This window comes from Orcinus orca, chromosome 8 (assembly GCF_937001465.1).
Source record: "Orcinus orca chromosome 8, mOrcOrc1.1, whole genome shotgun sequence".
NCBI classification, from domain to species: domain Eukaryota; kingdom Metazoa; phylum Chordata; class Mammalia; order Artiodactyla; family Delphinidae; genus Orcinus; species Orcinus orca.
This window is the reverse complement of record NC_064566.1, coordinates 70,575,463-70,596,277: the sequence shown is the minus strand read 5'-3', so window position 1 is coordinate 70,596,277 and position 20,815 is coordinate 70,575,463. Positions and strand designations below refer to the sequence as shown.

The 20,815-nt window shown below is 45.4% G+C and overlaps 1 protein-coding gene across 1 annotated transcript in view; it reads right to left on the bottom strand.

The window, feature by feature from the left end:
- Positions 1-897: 897 nt before the first annotated feature.
- ENDOD1 (endonuclease domain containing 1) overlaps positions 898-20,815 on the bottom strand; it is a 30,299-nt gene continuing 10,381 nt past the window's right edge. The window contains exon 2 of the mRNA XM_004265460.3: positions 898-5,117. Within this exon, the coding sequence (XP_004265508.1) occupies positions 3,915-5,117 (1,203 nt within the window). The 3' untranslated portion in view covers positions 898-3,914. The remainder of the gene's footprint in view (positions 5,118-20,815) is intronic.

Genomic DNA, 20,815 nt, shown 5'->3' with positions numbered 1-20,815 from the left:
GGTTGTTGAGCAGGGAAGCCAGGATTCAAGCCTAAGTCATTTGGACTCCAGAGCCTGCGCTCTTAACCATTAGGCAACATGGCCTCCAGGAGTGACCTTGATCCCCTCCTGAGAGCATCTCTCTGTGAACTCCTAGTCACTGCATACAATCAATGAAGACAAGTGGTCATGAGTGCTTTCTTTGTTGAAATTTAAGCTTAAAAGCAATAGGTTTGGAGTGTAATTATTAGAAATCAAGCCATAATCTGGGAGTAAATAACAACAGAAAGAGACAATGAGAATTCTGTCTGAGAACCCATTTATAAAGGTCAAGGAGTCCACACTATATGGCTCATAGTGTAACATTTTGAAAAGCTCATACTGTGATGAGTTTAGGTGAAATGCTGAACAAGACACAGAATCACACATAAGACCCTGCCCACACTGGGAAGGCAGCCAAGAATTCCTGCCACCTCCACCCCAAGGTTGGGTGCCCTAATAAAGGCCACAGAGAGGACCACCTCCCTCCAAAGACTGCTTGTCATTTCTCACACTGGCGGGGGGGGGGGTGTTTCCTAATGAATAAACAAATCAGAGTGTTTCTATAACTTGCTATGTGATTCAGAGTCAGTGAAGCAATAAGCCCCGGGTGCTTCAAATATTTCATGTCCCAGATAGTTTTTCAGAGAAACAACATGGAAAAGAAGTTCTAGGGCTTGTTTCACTGATCTAACCTTCTCTGTTTTCTCACATATGATTCAAAATTTTTAAAAAAAATCCAGATGGGAGTGGAAACAGCTTGAGTTAATGTGGATCAAGAAGAAAATGGGAAAAAAATTAAAATCACAGATAACCCCCCACACCTCATTACAGCCATCAGGATTCTCCCCCTTTAGATATCTTCCAGAATGGTTGATGCATGGTCAACAATTACTTTATTGAGCATTGTAAGGTGCACAGCATTGTACATAGCTTTAAAATGTCAAATTGACTTTTGTCACACCCTCTGTAAAGGATTCCCCAGTGTCCACGGTTTCGTGGTTTTTCCTGCTGTGCTTCAGGCTTATGCTGTTAGTACCATCGCAGGCTTCCCATGATGTGGTACGTGGATCCGCTGCACCATGTCCTCACCACTAGATGCTTGAACTCCTCAAACATGGGGTCCATGTATCGTCGACCTCTGCAACTTTGCTGTCCAAATACACGTTTGATGGATGAATGACTGAACGAATGACCAGGGTTTCACTCTAGTTCCTTCTCCTGACACCGTCGTCTGCATTTAGGGGCAAGTGCTGATGCTGAGAAGCAAACACTCAAAAGGCACAATGGAAAAGAAAAGTGTCCAAAGACATGTCTGATCCAGACTAGAAAATCAGCTCCATAGTGATGAAGAGTTGGCTGACGTCCCCAAAGGCCTGAGAATATAACAGAGCCACAGAAAAATCTTCAAGCCAGAGATGGGGCTCATCAACCCAAACTCCCACCCCAAAGCCCAAAGTAGGTCACTGGGAACAGGCCAGCAGTCCAGTCACCTGCTGGAGCCAGTGAACCAGAGGCACAGCCAATACCAGTGGTCCAGAGCAAAGGGTCTCAGCCACCTAAACTCAGGGATATTTTTTCCTTTGCAGATTTCAAAAAAAGCCACACCATAATAAATAAATAAGACGCTAAACAACTGGAACTGAAAAGGAAGACATTTTCAAATGGTTCTCAAGCAGCAGTTCAAATACCTTGCTCCTTCCATGGTGCCAAGGGACTCAAGCTACCATGGATGCCCTCTTTGGGTCTTTCAGTATGCAAATAAGTACTCTGAGGGGATATCGAGTCCATGGGAGGCAGTAAGCATGATGTTATGCATGGATGGCTAGCTGTTTCATCATATAGGCCAAACCCATTTGATCCATCAGAGCCTAGTCTGTTTGACGGATGATGGAGAAAACTCTGCCCTGGCCCAGGCAGGCAGCTGGACCACAGATCTGACATCCCAGGTGTGATGGGACATATGCAGAAGACCTTGGCTCCTGATACGCCATCAGCTAGCATCAGGCCTCAGCTTCCTCATCAAATGAGGCTTTGGTCAGACCATCTCGCTGGTCCCTTCTGAAATTCCCTTTCTTTCATCCAGCAGGATTCTTGACCCATCAGTCCCAAGGCAAACCCTTGCTCCTCGTGTACTTTCATGCTGCTAAAACGAAGGAAAGTCCGACTACAGATTTTTATGCTCACTAACAGAAGTGTTGGTAAAATACTGCTTCAGAGTCTTAGGCAATCTGGTGCATAGCTCCCTACGACACGTTCGCAGTCTGGTGTCATACTACCTTACCTTGCATCACAAATTGATCAGGATGGCAGCTTGCTGGCTGCTCTTCCACTCTGGGTCCAATTCAATTATTTTTCTACAAAATGTAACTCTCACTACACTATTTCTTGTCCACCGACTTGATGCAAATGGTTGACCCACCCTTCTCTCCTTGTTGCCTTTCTGGACCCCAAGTTTCTGCATCAAACTTTCAGATGCATGGTGGCCTGCAATCCCCAAATCAGTAGTTTACCCTTGGTCCTTTTCTATTATACCCCACAGCAATTCTTTAGAAAACTCAGAAAAATCCAGGTGATTCCATCTCAGCTGTGGAAGGCAGAGCAAAATCTGGGAGCTTCAGTTTCTTCCTGTCAATCATTTTCAGTGCAAGATTTAAAATGACAAGTGCTTAATCAAAAAATTGGGGATTAGCTCTCACATAGAACTTGAATTAACGGGAGAGTTATGTTTTCTAGCCTCAAACACACTAAAAAATAATTTCCTGAGATAATGATTCTGAATCAAGGTTATCCATATGTAAACTTATATATATGTATATGGATTTTTTTTTTTTTCCGAGATGGCCAGAAGAGTTTTTAGTTGGGGGCTCTTTTTTATACCTTTATACCAAAGCAATCATTTAAGGACAGAAGTCAGAGTGTTTTACTACTTTCTACTTTTGGTATTGGGTACTTGTTTGAAGTGTAAGAAAGAATGATCTAGTATGTTGCAGAATATGAATTTTCATATTAGCTTAACATGTAGGTCTTTGAGCTCTGTCTTCTCAGTCAGAGATTTAATATATGTCAAGTTAATCCAAGCTTGGCTAAGGATATCCTCGGACCTACAGCACCTACTCAGAGCAGGGGTCTGACCTATGCACTCCCTTTTTTTTTTACCTGGGAGGGCTGTACTAAAGCATTCCAGGGGCAAACAACCTTAGTCCTTGCATTCAGAATTTGTTATGCCACGTTTGCCATAAAATGCTTATCATTACCTAAAAGAAAAAGTGCAGCGAAATTCAACTTTGAAGAAAAAAAACCAAAACAACCTTACAGGTCCTTGGGAGCCATGGAAAGCTAAGAGATATAGCAGATTCTATGTCCTAAGAAAGTTATTTCAACAGGGAAGCATGTCTTTACCTCACCAGGTCAGCTGAGTTGGGGAGAAAAAGAAGCAAAATGATAACAAATTGGCCAGGAATATTTATATCAGTTTTGCCTTAAGTCTCAGAGATTAATAGGAGGAACAAGACTCCTTTCTACTTTTCTTGGAAAGCCTTTGGTTTAAAGTTGTCCTCCTTTCCGGTAATTTTTAATTATCACAGATGAACACCTGAGTCTCTCACATGGTCACCTGTATCAGAGTGAATAACTGAAGGTGATGGCTTAGAAGTTCACCCACATCACAGCAGGCGACCTACACATAATCTCACCTTGAACACTTCTCTTGGGTGAAGTCAAAATTGTATCATTTTCCTTTGCAAAAACAGGCAGACACCCCCCACCAAAGGCCAAAATATTACAATAATTGACAGTGAACAGAAACCCATTACATAGGCAAAATATTCCAGCTTTCTCTATTAAAAAAACAAATCAAATTCACTGTGACTGGGCACTCAGTTTTTTTTTTTTTTCTATAATTCCCCAGGATTGTCAAAAGTAATCTTGTAGCCAATCTGCTTGCCGACAGTAAAAATGACCTGAAATAGGCCACCCATGGTGCCAAAAGCAGTGTCAAAGAACAGAGAAATGATGCCACCAAGGCCCATTGCAATGTCCCTGCACACAATTGGAACTGCGCCTATGGTGTACACAGGAAAAGTGGCCACGTCCACAAGGACTCGGACAGGGATGCCCACGATACGGCAAACAACCTTCAGCAGGCAACAAAGGATCCGGAGAATGGCCCTGGTGATCCTGACCATGACTTTGAGTACCTTCCAGGGAATGCTGGCCAGCTCCTCCCCAATGGTCAAGAAGTAGGAGACGGTGGCTGACCCCAGGCGGTAAAGACAACTTTCTAGACCACAAGTCACCTGTTTGGTGACATACCACAGGAAATACACAAGGTACTTCAGGATTCTGACTGCAAGGAAATAAATTAATTGGCAAAGCTTGATGAATGGGGTAGCAGCGAAGCCCAAGAGTTTTCTCAAAAGGCTACTCCTTTCCCCAGATGCCTCTGGAGGCAGCAGAGTGGAGCTGGTACTCCTCGTGCTGGAGAGGGTCCCAGAGTCCCCTTCAGAGTCTACCCTTCGCTCCTCATCCTGGACTTGGTTGACCACTTCCAGGATTTTTTTCATCTTCTCTGTGTCTTGTTCACTTTCCCCACAGTTGTTCTGGAACAGCTGAGGCGTGAATGGAAGCAGTTTCTCAAGTTCTTTCACCATCACATCTTCTATGACCTCCCGGTCCCCGGTGTGCTTGACAAAGCCCATGGCCCAGCCTCCTCCAGGGACAGCACAACAGGCTGCCAGCCAAACAAACTCCGGGATGGTCACTTTGTCTTTGACCTTGAGGTCTGAAGGCACGGCACCTGCGATGATGTAGAGCTCTTCCCCATCGCCACACTGTGGGCTCAGGGCCCGGTCCATTAGGCTGTTGAGATTCATGTACCACCGTTTCTGGAAGGATGGGGTCATTGGAGCTGCATTTGTGAGAGTGAACGTGGCCGTGTCGGGGTCACTGCTGAGGGAGAACGGGTACAGCTGTCCTGTCTGGTATTCAGAACCCAGGTAATCTGCATGCAAGGCTTGCTTGCTTCCCAGATTGTTCACAGAGCTGATGGCATCAGCCTCATCCATCACCTCCTCAAGGCTGCTGTTGGGGTCATCAAGCTGAAAGAAGAAAGAGAGGTTGAGATGCGTTCCCTGTTCACAGCAGACAGGGTGTCCTTGGATCATTCTGCCAAGACGCGAGCAAAGTTCCTATCACACCAACACTTGCAAGGCTTAGGTTTGGAAGGGTACACACACTTCATTCTAATATCCCACAATCCTGGTGTCTGAAAACATCTTTCAAATGGGCTGTTTCCTATTTCACTCTCTGTGTACACTCCACTCCTGCCCTGCAGTAATACCCCATCACACACTCACAAATACACCATCAGGACACTGGTTTTCAGTCTGCTGTGGTTTTATAAATTTCATAGCCTTTTTGGGGAATATTTTTCCATGAGATTCAAATCGATTTTAAAAATGAAAACAAGGGGAAAAGTAAATCTCAGCAGGCCCATAAAAATCATAACTGTAACTCAGATAGTCAACCACCAATGTGAGCTGCAATTTAAAGAACATATTCCTTAAATGAAATTTACATACTTTGAGATATACGAAAAACATTCAACTCTAATCAGAGCATTTAAATCAAATGCGGTGGTGGTGTTGGGGCTTCCCTAGTGGCACAGTGGTTAAGAATCTGCCTGCCAATGCAGGGGACACAGGTTCAAGCCTTGGTCCGGGAAGATCCCACATGCTGCGGAGCAACTAAGCCCGTGCGCCACAACTACTGAGCCTGCGCTCTAGAGCCCGTGAGCCACAACTCCTGAGCCTGCACACCTAAAGCCTGTGCTCTGGAACAAGAGAAGCCACTGCAATGAGAAGTCCATGCACCGCAATAAAGAGTAGCCCCCGCCCACCCCGACTAGCGAAAGCCCGCACGCAGCAACAAAGACCCAATGCAGCCAAAAATAAATAAATTTTAAAATAAATAAATAAATCAAACAGGGGAAAATGTATAGATTATTGTCAGTTATTAGATACTTCCCAGGCCAAGCTAAAAGTAGACCAAGTTCTCTTTGAATTTCATCTCCTCATAATATTTGCTATCATTAACAATGCATTTTCTGTCCAGGCCAATCTAGCCATGTGTTATATATCAATAATGATCAATATATACATCCCTCTTGGTTCTGGTTTTTTTTTCTTTTCTTTTTAAATTCAGCAGTATAATACATACTTTCACTTTGCCAATCTGAAAAGATGAAAGGAAGGAGCTCAGGATTAACCTAGAACTCTATTTTTTGCTCCCAAACTAGACTGTAAATTCCTTGACACCAGGGACCCTGTATATAGGACGCAGTCAAGGACTGACACCTACTAGAATCTCAAGGCACTCTTGTTCATCCGAGATGGTCATCACAGCAGTATTTAGAATAGCAGGAAGTTGAATCAACCTACATTTTCAGAAACTGGGAACAGTTAAATAAATGGTGTTATAGCCATTAAAGAAATATCTCAAAGCCATTAAAAAGCACTTGTAATAATGGGGAAATATGTGCTATAATGTTGAAAGGAAAAGGTAGATTATAAAATTAAATGACAACAATTTTTTTAATTCTAAAAATAGGCATGAAAAAACTTTGGAAGGAAACACATGAAAATGTCCACAATGGTTGTTTGACTCCTGAGGGTGAAAGTGATACTTTTTTTTCCCCCCTATTTTCTTGTTTCTCTCCCTGTACCTCTCCTACCCACATCAACCCACAAATTATTTATATGTTATTTTCAAAAGGAAAAAAAACAAAAAAGAAACTAATTAAAATAAGTAAATTCTTACTAATTGATTCCCTAGGTTTAGACTCGCTAAACCTGTCTCTAAACCTAAGGGAGTCAAGGTCATGTGATCGTTGCACCTCCTGTCAGGAGGGCAACCAACTCTGCATTTCTCCAGCTCTGCAATGGCAAAGGTAGGCATGCTCATGCATGTCTGTGTAGGGTTAGCAGGGCAACAGATGAGCAAGTTGGTATAAAAGCAGGAATATTCACTGAAGTCTAATGATGAAGTAAGCCATAGCCTCACCCTTCAAGGTTGTTCTGTCCCTTCCCCCAGTCTTAGAAGTAGAAACGCTCCTGGACGGTCTCCACTCCTACCACATCCTCACAGGACAGAAATAAGAAGCACATTCATTTTGCAGAGCGGCTGCCGCTGCTCTTCTATAGCTGAAAGATACACCCCATGGAAATATCAACTTCATTCCTGAATCGTGAGATCGAGATATGGCAGAGCCAAGATTATGGAGTCTTGGGTGGAAGGTCGGGAATTTTAGGATGCATGTTTCTCCATGGTTACTAGGGAACTGTGTCTGCAGTTAGCCTGGGGTAGCTGCTTTATCCCATCTAGCGGAAGTCTGGAGCTGGTTTTTTCATTGGTAGCTGTGTGACAGAGCACAGGTCAACACAGTGGTTCGCCTTCTGCCCGAGAGCCACCCAGGGATGAAATAATGCCTACAAGGACAGAAGCCAGGCTGGAACACGAGAAAAGAGAGATTCTTGGATGAGCAAGGGGAAGGAACAAAAGAGAGTCAGGCAGGAAGAGAAAAGGGGAGGGAAAAAAGACAGGGGGAAGACAAAAAGAAAGAGAGAGAGACTCGTGTGTGTGTGTGTGTGTGTGTGTGTGTGTGTGTGTGTGTAAGAGACAACACAATATCCTGCTCTTAGGCAGAAACCAGGACTGTGGGTTGATTTACTCCCAAACTTCAGAGCACGGTCTCCCAGCTGCCAAGGTCAGAGGAGACTGAGCTGGTTGCTTCTGCATCTTCTCGTGCCACTTGAGTTCAAGGGGCTGCCGTGGTTAAGCCTTTTCTGCCCACAGTTCGCAGGTACACGGGAAATGGGCCAGTATGAACTGAAGTGGTTAGGAAGGCCAGGGCCCAATTCCACAATGGGCCCTGTGCACCTCCCTGCCCTGGGCCTCCCTAGGCAAAGCAGAAACTAAACAATAAGCTCTGGATGTGCAGGCAGAAGAGAGCACATCTTCCCTCCCCTTCCCCTTGCTTTCTTCAGAACCCCGTATCCATGGTCACTGTATTCTTATGAACCCCAAATTTGGCCCTATGGTTTGATGACAAGGTAGACTATAGTGTTTGAAATCAAGACAGAATGCCTGAATTCTGTACCTACATAGTGATATAACAGGAGGTCAAGAACTAATTTTTTTTTAACTGCCAAGTAAATGCTTTCAATATAACATTCTACAGAAGGTATTTTTTAGCTGATTTTACAAACGGGGAAACTAAAACACGGAAAGATGAAGTAACTTTTCAAAAGATATCCAATAATTAGCAGGACAGGATCTGAACGGAGGTCAGTCTTTTTATTCCTAAGGTACATGTTCTTTATTACTAAGCCATATTTTCACCCATCTTAAAGAACACTGCTGTACCAGTTTTCTCCACCAGAGAGTAAAAAATAACCACTGAAGTCTCCTTTTCTCTCTGTGTCACAGAATAAATGAAGTTCCTTAAGGTTGCAGGGAGATAAGCTGATGTGTGAGCCCCTGGAATTGCAGTCCCCAGAATGGAGAAAGAGTGGAAAGGAGAAAGTAAAAGGGAACATGTACAGGCTGGCCCTCATGCTTCCTTTCTGCCTTTGCCCAGAGCACATGGAAGCTGAGCCTCTAGCTTCACAGTCTAAGAAATGTGGCAGCATAGGCAGCAGGCAACTGGCCAGAGTAGTTTCCAGAGTACTACTACCCTTAGAGACTGGTCAGCTGGCTGGTTCCCCCAGAAGCACTGTTCCTGTTAGCACCTCACTTGGCTACTTGCTGTTTTTCTCTACATCAGCAGCTGTAACAGAGAACAGTAAACACAGCAAAAGTTCATGGAGGAAGACTGTGTCAGGCATTCTAGGCTTGTCTTGTCTGGCCATAGTTCAATACACTAATGTATATAATGTATATAAATTAGTATGGATGCTACCAGTCAAAATTAAAACATAAAATAAATAATAGAGAAACTTCCCAAGGCTTGCCTAATACAGTCTTAAATCTCCGACAAAAATACCAAAGAAGGTTTTATGAGACCACATATTGATCTTCAATGAACCCTCTATTCTCTCCTTTGAGGATCCAATTACATCAAAGCCTCTCCTTCTATCCTTTTTTGTGATTTATGTTCTTTTTCATACTTTATACCTTACTAACTTTGTATATTGCATTCCAGGTGAGTCCCTAGATCTATCTTCCAATTCACTAAATCTCTCTTTAGCTATGTTTAGTTTACTGCCTACTTTGTTGAGGTGTTTTTGTTTTTCATTTCAATGAATCTTATTTTCTTTTCTAGCATTTCTATTTGGTTCTATTTCATAGTCTCCTTTTTTATTTATTTTTCCTCTCTTGAGGAATTCTTTTTTATCTTTCAATAGTTTAGACATTCTTAAAGTCCCTTTAAGATCTGTCTATTTTATTTGGTTTTTCAGTTTATTTTGTTGCTTCTATCGGTTGACTTCAAGGTGGTATGTATACTTAAGTGCTTAGCAGTTTTTGCTCATAAGCTTGTCTTCATAAGAGGTCCATGATGTTTTGTTGAAAAAAAAAAAAGGCAAAAATGAAAACAAAAACAAATCTAATAGGATTGCTTTCACAGTTGCCTCTGCCAGAGCCCTAAAGAGTTCAATGATTCTGGACTAGTTTCTGAGTTATTTTCTCAGTTCAGGGTTTCCACATGGAGAAAGCAGTGCACATTTGGACCCATACAAAAGAAAGATGATGGCTTTAAGCTTATTTCTGGAGGGTGACTATTTCCACTAATGACATGATGTGGGCAGCTACTCCCTATAACAACTTGCAGGTAGTTTTCATGCCTGGTTCACCAGTGCAGCAACAGTTTGCCAGCCCCCAGCTTTACCTGGTGAGCCTAGTTCCAGACCCATGTCATGAAGAGGTTATGTAATCTTGATTCCTGTCCCCAGGCAGGTTAGCGCCCTAGTCCCTACCATCCCTGTGGCTTCCCACATATAGCTTTGGCTATTGATTTCTTATATATTTCTGGCACCTGAAAATTCTTCTTACTTTTTTGCTGAAATATGAATTTAATTTAAATACATACATATAATATTTTTTAATACAACATTTCTATGTGTTTGTAGTGGAAGGAGAGGCATTCCACATCTGCCCAGAAACTTGGTTTTTCCCCATCTAAGGTTTATAAAGTTTCTCCTAAAGTATGCCTTGTTTCCTTTTATAACTTATTATGGATTTATCATACCCAAATTTACTTACTTCGCTTAAATCTCCTTTTTTCTATTTAGACCACCTACTGGATACCTGTTTGGTGTAAGTAGAACAGTATCTTCCAACACGTTTACTGATGTGTCAAGAACTTTACAGGCTGAAATCTCTCACTAAGAATAGGATATAGGGACTCCCAGATCTTTGCCAAATCACATCAGCCAGCGTACAAACAATCTGATTCTGTCTGGTTTTTCTTTGTTTATTTTTACCAATTCCTTTGCATTATCTATCACCTATAATTCTCTTGTCTGTTCATGTAGGCATTTCTGTCTTACTGAAATTTATTTCCATTGATTTTGTATTTGCAACTTACAGTCATTAAAAAAATGGATATTCCATTATGAAATCACTTTACCATATAATTTATAAAACATATTAAATCCCAGGCCCTTATAATAGTCTGCTAACTGATCTCCACTGAGAGAAATGCCCATGATGATTTCCACTTCCACCAGTTTTTTAACTTATGACAAAACTTTCTTTTGATCTCAAGATGACTAATGTTCTAATGTCATTTGTTAAAGAGTCATCTGAAAATCTAAATAAAACTGGTATAACAGCTCCCCCTCATCATCATGCTTCCTAACTCTACAAAACAACCATTATGTCTTGGTAGGCTCTCACTTTCTGAAGGAATGGCAAAGTGTGTCTGTAACTAAAATACCTGATTCGTGTATGGAACACTGTACTAAAAATAATAAGAATATTTGATTTAAAAGTCTAATATATTCTTTGAGACACTGTCACATAAAGGGCAGGTGTTTTTTTTCCATGCTCTCTGCAGACATAGTTTAAGGATCTGGTTATAGTAATTACAGTAAGTTACCGACAACACTGCTCCCTAAAGACAAAAATACAACTATGATGTAAGATGTAATTTCAGATTACAATTTCTGGGTTGCACTTGCCCTTTTGCAAGCACCACTAATCTTTCTCTTTGGTTTCCCAGCGGAATCGCTGGATGAAGGGACAGGCACAAAGCTCTCTGTGTAATCCACCTCCCTGTGGACCTAGTCCTCCGGGGCTGCCGATATAATCTGATACAGTTCCTGGGTTTAATGGAAAATTTTTTTCCTAATCACAGCATGCTAGGTAGGTTTTAGAAGAATGTGTGCTCCCCAGCCACCAGCATCCTGCCCCATAAATAATCTTATAAAAAAATTCCTCTTCAAATTTAGCACCAAAAAACAAAACAAAACAAAACAAAACTGTTTCTCTCTCTCAACGAGTTGGTCTGTTTCCTTTAACCAGACAGCCAAAGCTATTTAAACCCATGGGATTTCTTTTTTGCTTTGGAATTAAATGAAAGGAGACTTTCAATTTTCCTGCTAATATGCATGTAAGAAAAGTGGACTAATAGAAAATTGAGGAGAGCTGGAGGGAAAGTAGGCACCCATTCAACAATATGTATTAAGCACATTTATGTGTGATCACTACTGTAGGAGAAAGCAGTAGGACTGGTAATAATAACACCACCAACACTTATCAGGTACTATATGCCAGGCCTTATTCTAAGAATTTCACTTGTACTAAATCAGTAAGTGCCTGCACTAAGTATTCACTCATCTAAACTCATGAAAACTAGGTACTTTTATTATCACATTTGGACAGGTGGAGAAACTGAGGCACGTGAAGATGAAGTAGCTTACTCAAGGTCACACAGTTAGTGAGTGGTGATGTCATGGCATGAACTCAGGAAGTCCATCCCCACAGCTGCTGCTCTTAATCACTGCTTCACATGCCTCAAAATAGGCCTCCACATCAAGAAACTCATGCTCAACTTAAGGAAACAAGATACGGATACATACAAAGTTAAGTAGGAAACCGAGAAAAAACAACAGTGCAACGCAGATAAAGTTAAGTGCCAAATAAACGCGACGAAGAAAAAGAGCAAAATCGGATCCAGAGGAAGGAAGGGCACAATAAATGAGGTCAGAGAAGATATCTTACTTTTTGGAGAAAACAAAAGCTGAGGCAGGGTTAGAAGGATGTGCAAGATTTTGATAAACTTAGAAAAATAGAAAGGTTAGTAAGGCTTCACGAGACGTCTACACAAAGGCTTGAGGGCAGAGATGAGCAGCCTGTGAAAATGCGACTCTGAGTAAGGAAAAGTGAAAGGTTTAATTGGAAGGGATAGCCGGGGGCCAGACTATAAATGATCTGACATAACAGATAACTAATCATAGGATAATTATAACTGCGACTCATAGAGCACTCTCTATGTAGCAGGCACCATGGTAAGTGTTTTACAGAACATACCTTTTTAAATCCTAACAGGAGCCCTATGACCTCCTTTGTAGAAGATGTAACTGAGGCTCAGTCGTTGAGTAGCGTGAGGATGTCACACTTTCGGTGAGGGAGGGTGAGGTCGCAAACCCACATGGTGTGACCTCAGCGACCTTAACGCACTACTGCTCCATTCTGCTTTCTGTGTGCTTTCAACGCTATGCTTTCAAGTCTAAACTTGACCTGTACACAGGGGACATTCCCTGATGGCTTCTGAGGCTGGAGCGTCATTAGGGATGTATAATTTCAGGGAGATATACACCTGCCGGCACTGGCCAGGAAAGCCTGGACCACAAGGCAGCTGAGGGAATGGATAGGGAAGGACATGTGCGAGATTCTGGAAGGAAGGAGCGTCGGGATGTGAAGGCTGATGCAGGAGAGTCCGTGGAAGGTAAAAGATGATGTCCAAGGCTGGATCCAAGGTCACCCGGAAATGAGGGGCAGTGGAGGGAAACTGGACAGGCTGATCTTTAGAGGAGACTACATTGACAGGCATAAATATTTGATAGCAGCTGGAGATACAGAACTGGAGCTTGGGCACAAAGGTGAGATTGGCCACAGAGGAGTTACAAAGGCTCAACCTGATGCACACGCTTTCTGGGGTCCAGGCACTGTGGTGTGACTCACATAAGATTTGCACTGTAGGGGACTTCCCTGGTGGTCCAGTGGGTAAGACATGCTCCCAATGCAGGGGGCCTGGGTTCGATCCCTGGTTGGGGAACTAGATCCCACATGACACAACTAAGAGTCCACGTGCCACAACTAAGAAGTCTGCATGCTGCAACTAAAAGATCCCACGTGGGACTTCCCTGGTGGCACAGTGGTTAAGAATCCGCCTGCCCATGCAGGGGACACGGGTTCGAATCCAGGTCTGGGAAGATCCCACATGTCGCGGAGCAACCAAGCCCAAGAGCCACAACTACTGAGCCCGCGTGCCACAACTACTGAAGCCCACATGCCTAGAGCCCCAGCATCGCAATGAAGAGTAGCCCCTGCTCACCGCAACTAGAGAAAGCCTGCACGTAGCAACGAAGACCCAATGCGGCCAAAAAAAAAAAAAAAAAAAGTCCCGTGTGCCTCAACAAAGATCCTGCATGCCACAACTAAGACCTGGCACAGCCAAAATAAATAAATAGGTAAAAATAAATAAATCTTAAAAAAAAAAAAAAGACTTGCACTGCAGTGCATGTAACCCCATGGTGCCTTGTGGACAATGAGAAGTGAACCAATGGATGTTTCTATTGATATTTTAATAGTTATGCATTTATGTTTAACGTGTTCTGGGAAAGATATAACCAGCATTTCCTACACATGATTTCATGGATATGATTATTTAGGATAAGACTAAATTTATTTTCCAATGAGTTGATTTAAAGTCAATGCAAAGACCAAATTTCAAGTAAATGCTAGTATAGGATGACTCTTGTGAAGCAGGTCTGCAAATGACTATCATTTAGAAAACACTGCACTGCTGCATCCCATTGGCTCTTCATACAACCCTACCACGTAAGTATTATCATCATCTCCATTTTACACATGGGAAAATTAAAACTCAGGTAAGTGACAGCTACAAGCTCACCCAATTCATAAGTGGCAGAGCCAAGCCTATGCCCAGCATCATCACAGAATCAAAAGCTCCTAGCCCTGCCCATGCCTCTAGGTGAAGAAGAGAGGCCAAAAGCCACAGGGAAGCCAGGCTAGAGGATGGGGGAGAGGGGAGGGAGGGGATGAAGGGGCAACTGGGAAACTGATGGAGCCTAGGAGAATTAATCTTCTAGTGTCACATGAAAGTCAAGGGAGGACAAAGCTTCTCCGAGAGGAGGATCAGTGTGTGGCACCTGCTCGGAGAGGAAAGGGAAGGATGGAGACAAAGCCGGGGGGCCCTGATGATTAAAGTGTCATTAGTGAGGCTTCAAAGGGCGATTTCCACAGGGGGCTCAGGAAGGAAGACAGGTGGTGGAAGTGACTGGATATGGGCAAGAGGAGGCTGCAGACACACCTCCGTTTGAGAAGTTTTTACGTGAAGGCAGCCTTAGCTGGAGAAGCAGGGCTTACAGGTTTAAGCGAAGATTGTCCTCCAGCCCCCCACCTGCATCCAAGGAAGAGGGGGCATCGGGAGGGTGGGGCTACCTAGGTCTCCGTACAAGGGAGCATCTTGGGGCTTGAGAGCATCTCACAGGGACTATGACAAGGTGACGGGCTGGAGGGGCAGGGGGCCAGTGAACAGAAGCCCCTGTCCCTGAGGGTTCCTGGGCTGCGAAATCCACACACACCTCAGGGACCAATGTCACCTGGTCCAGATTTGCAATGGGGGAATTTGTCACTGGTTGGGGCGGGGGGAAAGGAAGCTGCTGTGGACAGGGGCAGTGCTCTGCAGGACACAAACATGAAGCTTCAGCACTCGTCGGTGTCCGGATGGGACGGGGCCAAGGGTTGCAGGTGACAGCTAATGGCCCTGCTGATGTGAGGGGACCAAGCAAGTGCAGTGAGAAGCAAGTCTGGCTCGGGGAGAAGACTGGGTGCGTTGTGTCAGCAGCTGGCAGGTGCAGGGGTCGAGGGGGGCCCTGCTGCTGACGAGTGGCTGCCAGGAGTGCGAACAGTGCTGAGGAGTGTGGAACATGAGGGAACCATCCTGTTGGGCAGGCTGATCTCCAAAGACAAAGTGGGGAAGGGTCTGCCCTTTATACCAGTGAGCTAATTGCGACACATTGAAAGAATTATCTCCCTTGAGCTCCACAATAACCTACACATGCACATATGATTTCCTCCAATTTGCAGACAAGAAAAGAGGGGCTCCAGAGAAAATGGACTGTCCTCTAGTTCTGCTCCAGGATTTCTCCCTGGGAAAGTTGGTCCTCAAGAAGGATGATCAAAATGGTGGTGAGGGACTTCCCTGGTGACGCAGTGGTTGAGGGTCTGCCTGCCGATGCAGGGGACATGGGTTCGTGTCCCGGTCCGGGAAGATCCCACATGCCTTGGAGAGGCTGGGCCCGTGAGCCATGGCCGCTGAGCCTGCCCGTCCAGAGCCTGTGCTCCACAACGGGAGAGGCCACAACAGTGAGAGGCCTGCGTACCGCAAAAAAAAAAAAAAAAAAAAAAAAAAAAATGGTGGTGAAACTTTGCACTGATTCGCCCTGGGAAGGGTGGAGTTTCCTTCCTCAGCAGAATCTTAGGCTGAAGCTAGATAAGCACATGCTGGGAATGATTCAGACAAGATCCTGTGATGGGGAGACCTAGTGAGCTCCCATCTAACTCTGTGGGGACAGAGAGGCTATTTCCTTTGGGGTCTGTTTTATTTTTCAACCAGAGTTAAATCATTAGACGAGTGGAACAGCGGGTGCTCCAATTTTGTTTCTGCTGTGTGAAACGTGATACACACACACACACAGACATTAATGAGTTGCTGTCACCCTGTTGCCCATCGCCAGGTGGGTTAGAGGGCCCCCCCTTACAAGGAACTAAAACTGCAGCTGAAATTGGAACATCAGATAATCTTATCAGAGCTGGAGCTGGACGCTGCAGACAGGCCCTCTGCACACTCCCACAAGTAAGAATGAACTAGATCTGAGGACCCACCACGAAAAATACCCAGCTTGGGAAAGAGCTGCCTTTCAGAAAAGAAACAAGAGGCCAGAGGGGCCACAAGAGCCGCGGAAGGACGTTTGGGGAGGAATAAACCACCAGGCCTTTCAGCTCTCAGGAAAGAAGTAAGCAGAGTTCCGACCCACCCATTTCAGAAAAAAAAAAAAAAAAAAAAAAACAATCCTCCCTGCTTGGCATCTAAAATATTCTTTATCCTCTTGGGAACAGAAACAGCTTTAGAAGAATTAGAAGGATGCTTTTTCCTTTTTTTTTTTTTAATAAGGAATGAGAAATGCAGGGCTTTCCATTTCCTGAACAGCCTTCCTCCCCCTGAATCACCCTTCCTCTGGGCTCCCCAAGCTGCCCACACACCTCCCTGCCTTTGGAGAGGAGGAAGCGTCTCCAGCTGTCCTTGTGCTGCGCACATCGTAGGCGCGTGGCGCATGTCTGTGTGGGGTGAACCGTGCAGAAGGGAGACAAACGGCCTAAGAGTTCTCTCCTCCTAAGTCGGAAGGTGGTGTAACAGAGGAGGGAATGAAAGGATGCTGCACTTCCATTTCAGACCTTCCTCTGTCTTCAGAATTTGAAAAAATAAAAATGAAAGGGGGGAGGTTCAAAAAAAATGCCCCAATCCTAAACTGGCACTGGGTACAGGCAAGGGAGGCCTGAGAAGAGGCCAGGGGGCGGCCTCGAGAGCAAACAAATTCCCGCGGAGCACCTCCAGTTGCTCCTCCCGGGAGCCTGAGAAAGTGCGCGGGCGCCTTTAAGACCTCTCCAGACCTCCGGTACCTTCTCAAGTTACAACACCCCTGGTCATCTTCCTCTTCACTCACTGAAGCCAGTTTTCCATTCTGTGCTCTTGTTTTCTTTTCCAGAGCAATTATTCTTAGCATTTGACAATGTGTTACAGAATTCAAACAAGTCAGTTAAACTGAGACATCTCCACTTCTAATTTTTTCCACCTTCTGTGTTCAGAGATCAGAGGTTCTTAGAATCACCTGGAAGCTTTAAAAAGCTTAAGGTGGGGGGGTAGTGCTTGGAGATCAGCACGATGTGGTTTTTTTTGTTTTTGTTTTTGTTTTTGCGGTACGCAAGCCTCTCACTGTTGTGGCCTCTCCCGTTGCAGAGCACAGGCTCCGGACGCGCAGGCTCAGCGGCCATGGCTCACGGGCCCAGCCGCTCCGCAGCATGTGGAATCTTCCCGGCATGTGGGACCTTCCTGGACCGGGGCAGGAACCCGTGTCCCCTGCATCGGCAGGCGGACTCTCAACCACTGCGCCACCAGGGAAGCCCCACGATGTTTTTTTAAAAGTTTTCCAGGTGATTCTAAATGGAGAACCCCTGGTCTGGATCCCTATCAGATTCTCCTTTGTGTCTGGTGGAATTAAGCCCCTGCCTGGACAGCTATTACAACACATTAGTGATATTTCCTTAAATCTAGAGTTCTCCAAATTCAATCTGTATTAGAAGCAACTTGGTCCCTGGTCGGAGAACTAAGATCCCTCATGCTGCGCAGCGCGGCCAAAAAATAAAAAATAAATCATTTAAAAACGTAGATTTGTGTACTTCACACCAGAGGTGTATTCTGTAGGCCTGGGGTGGGGCTCAAAAGTGCATTTAAAAAATTTTTTTTATTTTTATTTATTTTATTTTTGGCTGTGTTGGGTCTTTGTTGGTGCGCAAGGGCTTTTCTCTGATTGCGGCGAGCGGGGGCTACTCTTCGTTGCGGTGCACGGGCTTCTCACTGCGGTGGCTTCTCTTGTTTCGGAGCACGGGCTCTAGGTACGCAGGCTTCAGTAGTTGTGGCACACGGGCTCAGTAGTTGTGGCTTGCGGGCTCTAGACTGCAGGCTCAGTAGTTGTGGTGCACGGGCTTAGTTGCTACGCGGCATGTGGGATCTTCCCGGACCAGGGCTCGAACCCGTGTCCCCTGCATTGGCACGTGGATTCTTAACCACTGTGCCACCAGGGAAGCCCCAAAAGTGCATTTTTAACCACCACCCCAAGTGATGCTGATGCAGGGGGTCCATGGACAGCAGTGAAACACAATTGCTTACTACATCCTTTCTGGTAGTGGCCCAGCTGGGCTTAATTTATTCACAGGCTATTAATACTTTCCAAGAGGTATTATCCACAAAGCACAAGAGCTGGGATGATAATGCCAAGAAAGAGAATAAAGTACTACAGGGCCATTTGGATCCTCCACCCATCAGAGCAGCTAATATTCTGATCCCCAAGATGGATAACCATGAATTTCCTGCCTTATTCCTATGTGAAGTGAGAAGTCTCTTTTTGCTTATTTATACTTTTCGGGTCATACCTCACTGCTCTTTCTAACATCTTCAGTAGCATCCTATACTTCCGGGTTAAATGACAAACTAGCATAGTCACGACTCCCCCCACCCCCAATTTCTCCAACCTCCTCTCTCAAGTCTTCCCTTACATTCAACCAGAAAAGGACAATCCCTGTCCCCCAGCCGAGTCAGTTACATGGTTGTGATGTAAATGCTGCCCTGCTTCCCTCTGTACTGCTGCCCCTGTCAACGCTGGTGGAGGGGGGCCTTCACCATTCCACTCCGCTACTTATATGCTAGCTGGGTGCCCGGGCCCAGCTCCAACCTCACCGCTCCTGTGTTGGGTGGTCTCCTTTGGCCCCCCAGATCCACTCTCCACTCCCCTGTGCTCTGCTCTGTGTCCCAGGAGGCTGATTTCTCGGGACCACATCATCTGAGCTCTCTGGCCCTCTGGCTTCTGACTGGGGCAGCCCGTGGGAGTGGGGAAGAGAGAGGATGTATTCCCTTGCTCCCTTCCCACCTGGTTGCTGTGGTCCTGGCTCTGGCTGAGTTCCTCTGCAGTCACAGCTCTCCCCAGCTCCCCGCTGACCCCACAGGCCTGGGATGGTGACAGCTTCCCGCGATGGCTAGGCCCTGGGTACTTCACCATATCTTGTCGCCTCCCTTAATTCTCGGCAAATAGTTTCTTCATTCAATTCTGTCAGTTAAACTACTTTGAGAGTTCCACCTGTTTCCTTCCCAGACCCTGGCTGATATAGCCTCAGTAAGAGCCTTCCCAAAACCCCAGCTCACCCAGTCCTAGGAGATCACACCCACCCCGGGGCCTTTCGTAGCATGAATTACACACATGGTTGGTATGCAGAATGGGTTCTGTTGAGTAGTGAGGGTCCCTTGAGTAGTCTAATCTGGCTGCCCACTCTGGGCTCTCCCAGCCAACCACCAGATATGCCTACCCTGTCAGCCAATGCACCACATTCAACCCCTACTTCTAAATTAACCAAGTACTTCTGACACTATCTCTAAAAGAGTGGTATTTCTTAGCACATGACCCTCTCCTACCCACCTCCTTGCCAGGCATAACCAAGGGACAGCCAGCCTGGTAGGGACAGCAGCCTACCAGATGGCTCTCTTGGGTTCTCGATACAAGAAGCTCAAAGCCTGACAACAGTCAGGGTGTGAAGGTTGCTAGATGGACGTTAGGACTGGCAGCCAGCCTGACCCATGGGAAAGCAGAAGAACTCGTTAAGAGAGAAAAGACAGAGGAGGGTGGGAGAAAGATCCTGAAGACTCTGTGGGGCTGTTTGATTTCTAGAAGTTTCCCTGTTCTGGATCCTTTAAGGCCTGTTCCTGTGCCTGTGAATTTACCAGTGATCTCGTACAACGGTCCTGCCCTTCACCCAAATAAGCCTGGGTAAGCTTATGATTCATGTATCAAAAAGCCTGACGGGCTTCCCTGGTGGCGCAGTGGTTGAGAGTCCGCCTGCCGATGCAGGGGACACGGGTTCCTGCCCCGGTCCAGGAAGGTCCCACATGCCGGGAAGATTCCACATGCCGCGGAACGGCTGGGCCCGTGAGCCATGGCCGCTGAGCCTGCGCATCCGGAGCCTGTGCTCCGCAACGGGAGAGGCCACAACAGTGAGAGGCCCGCGTACTGCAAAAAAAAAAAAAAAAAAAGCCTGAAACCTCAGGAGTCTTACTCTTATGAGAACCCAAGTGAATCGGGGCAGGGACTTTGCAGGCCAGGAACCGAACCGTCTAGACACCTGGATTAAATCTTGGGCACAAAGGAAGAGACACGTGTGCCTTGGTTGCAGAAGATCTGGAACAGATCAGAGGGGCACCCGGGGACTGAGAGAAGGCACTTCTACTAAATTCTTCAGAGAGTATCAATGGGGAAAGGAACACAGAGGATAGTGCAGGAACAGCTGAACTCAGAAAAAGTGGAGACCTGTCACAGGCAAGGCAGCAATGAAGCAGGAGTACGGGGGAAGTAAGGGCATTTCAGCAATAACACTGGGTCAGACCTAAGGGCACAGTAACCCTCATCCTGGTTGTCTCCAAGGCAGGCACTGGCTGGGAAGCAAAGGTTACTTATTCATTCCACATGCTTAACATACACGTATTGAGAGTGTAGACACAGCGCAGTCATACTGAACCGCCCTAACTCGTCCACAGGGTAGGGATGATTTATGAGCTCCAGGCCACAGATGAGGACTGAATCCATGAGATTCAGTAACATTTCCAAGGTCAACCAGCTGGTAACTGACAGAGCTGGGGCTCAGCCCAGTTTTGTCTCACTATAAAACCAATCTTCTTAACAACTCCGTATGTCCAATCCTCGCCCCTTCAGGCCTAAGAGTCTGG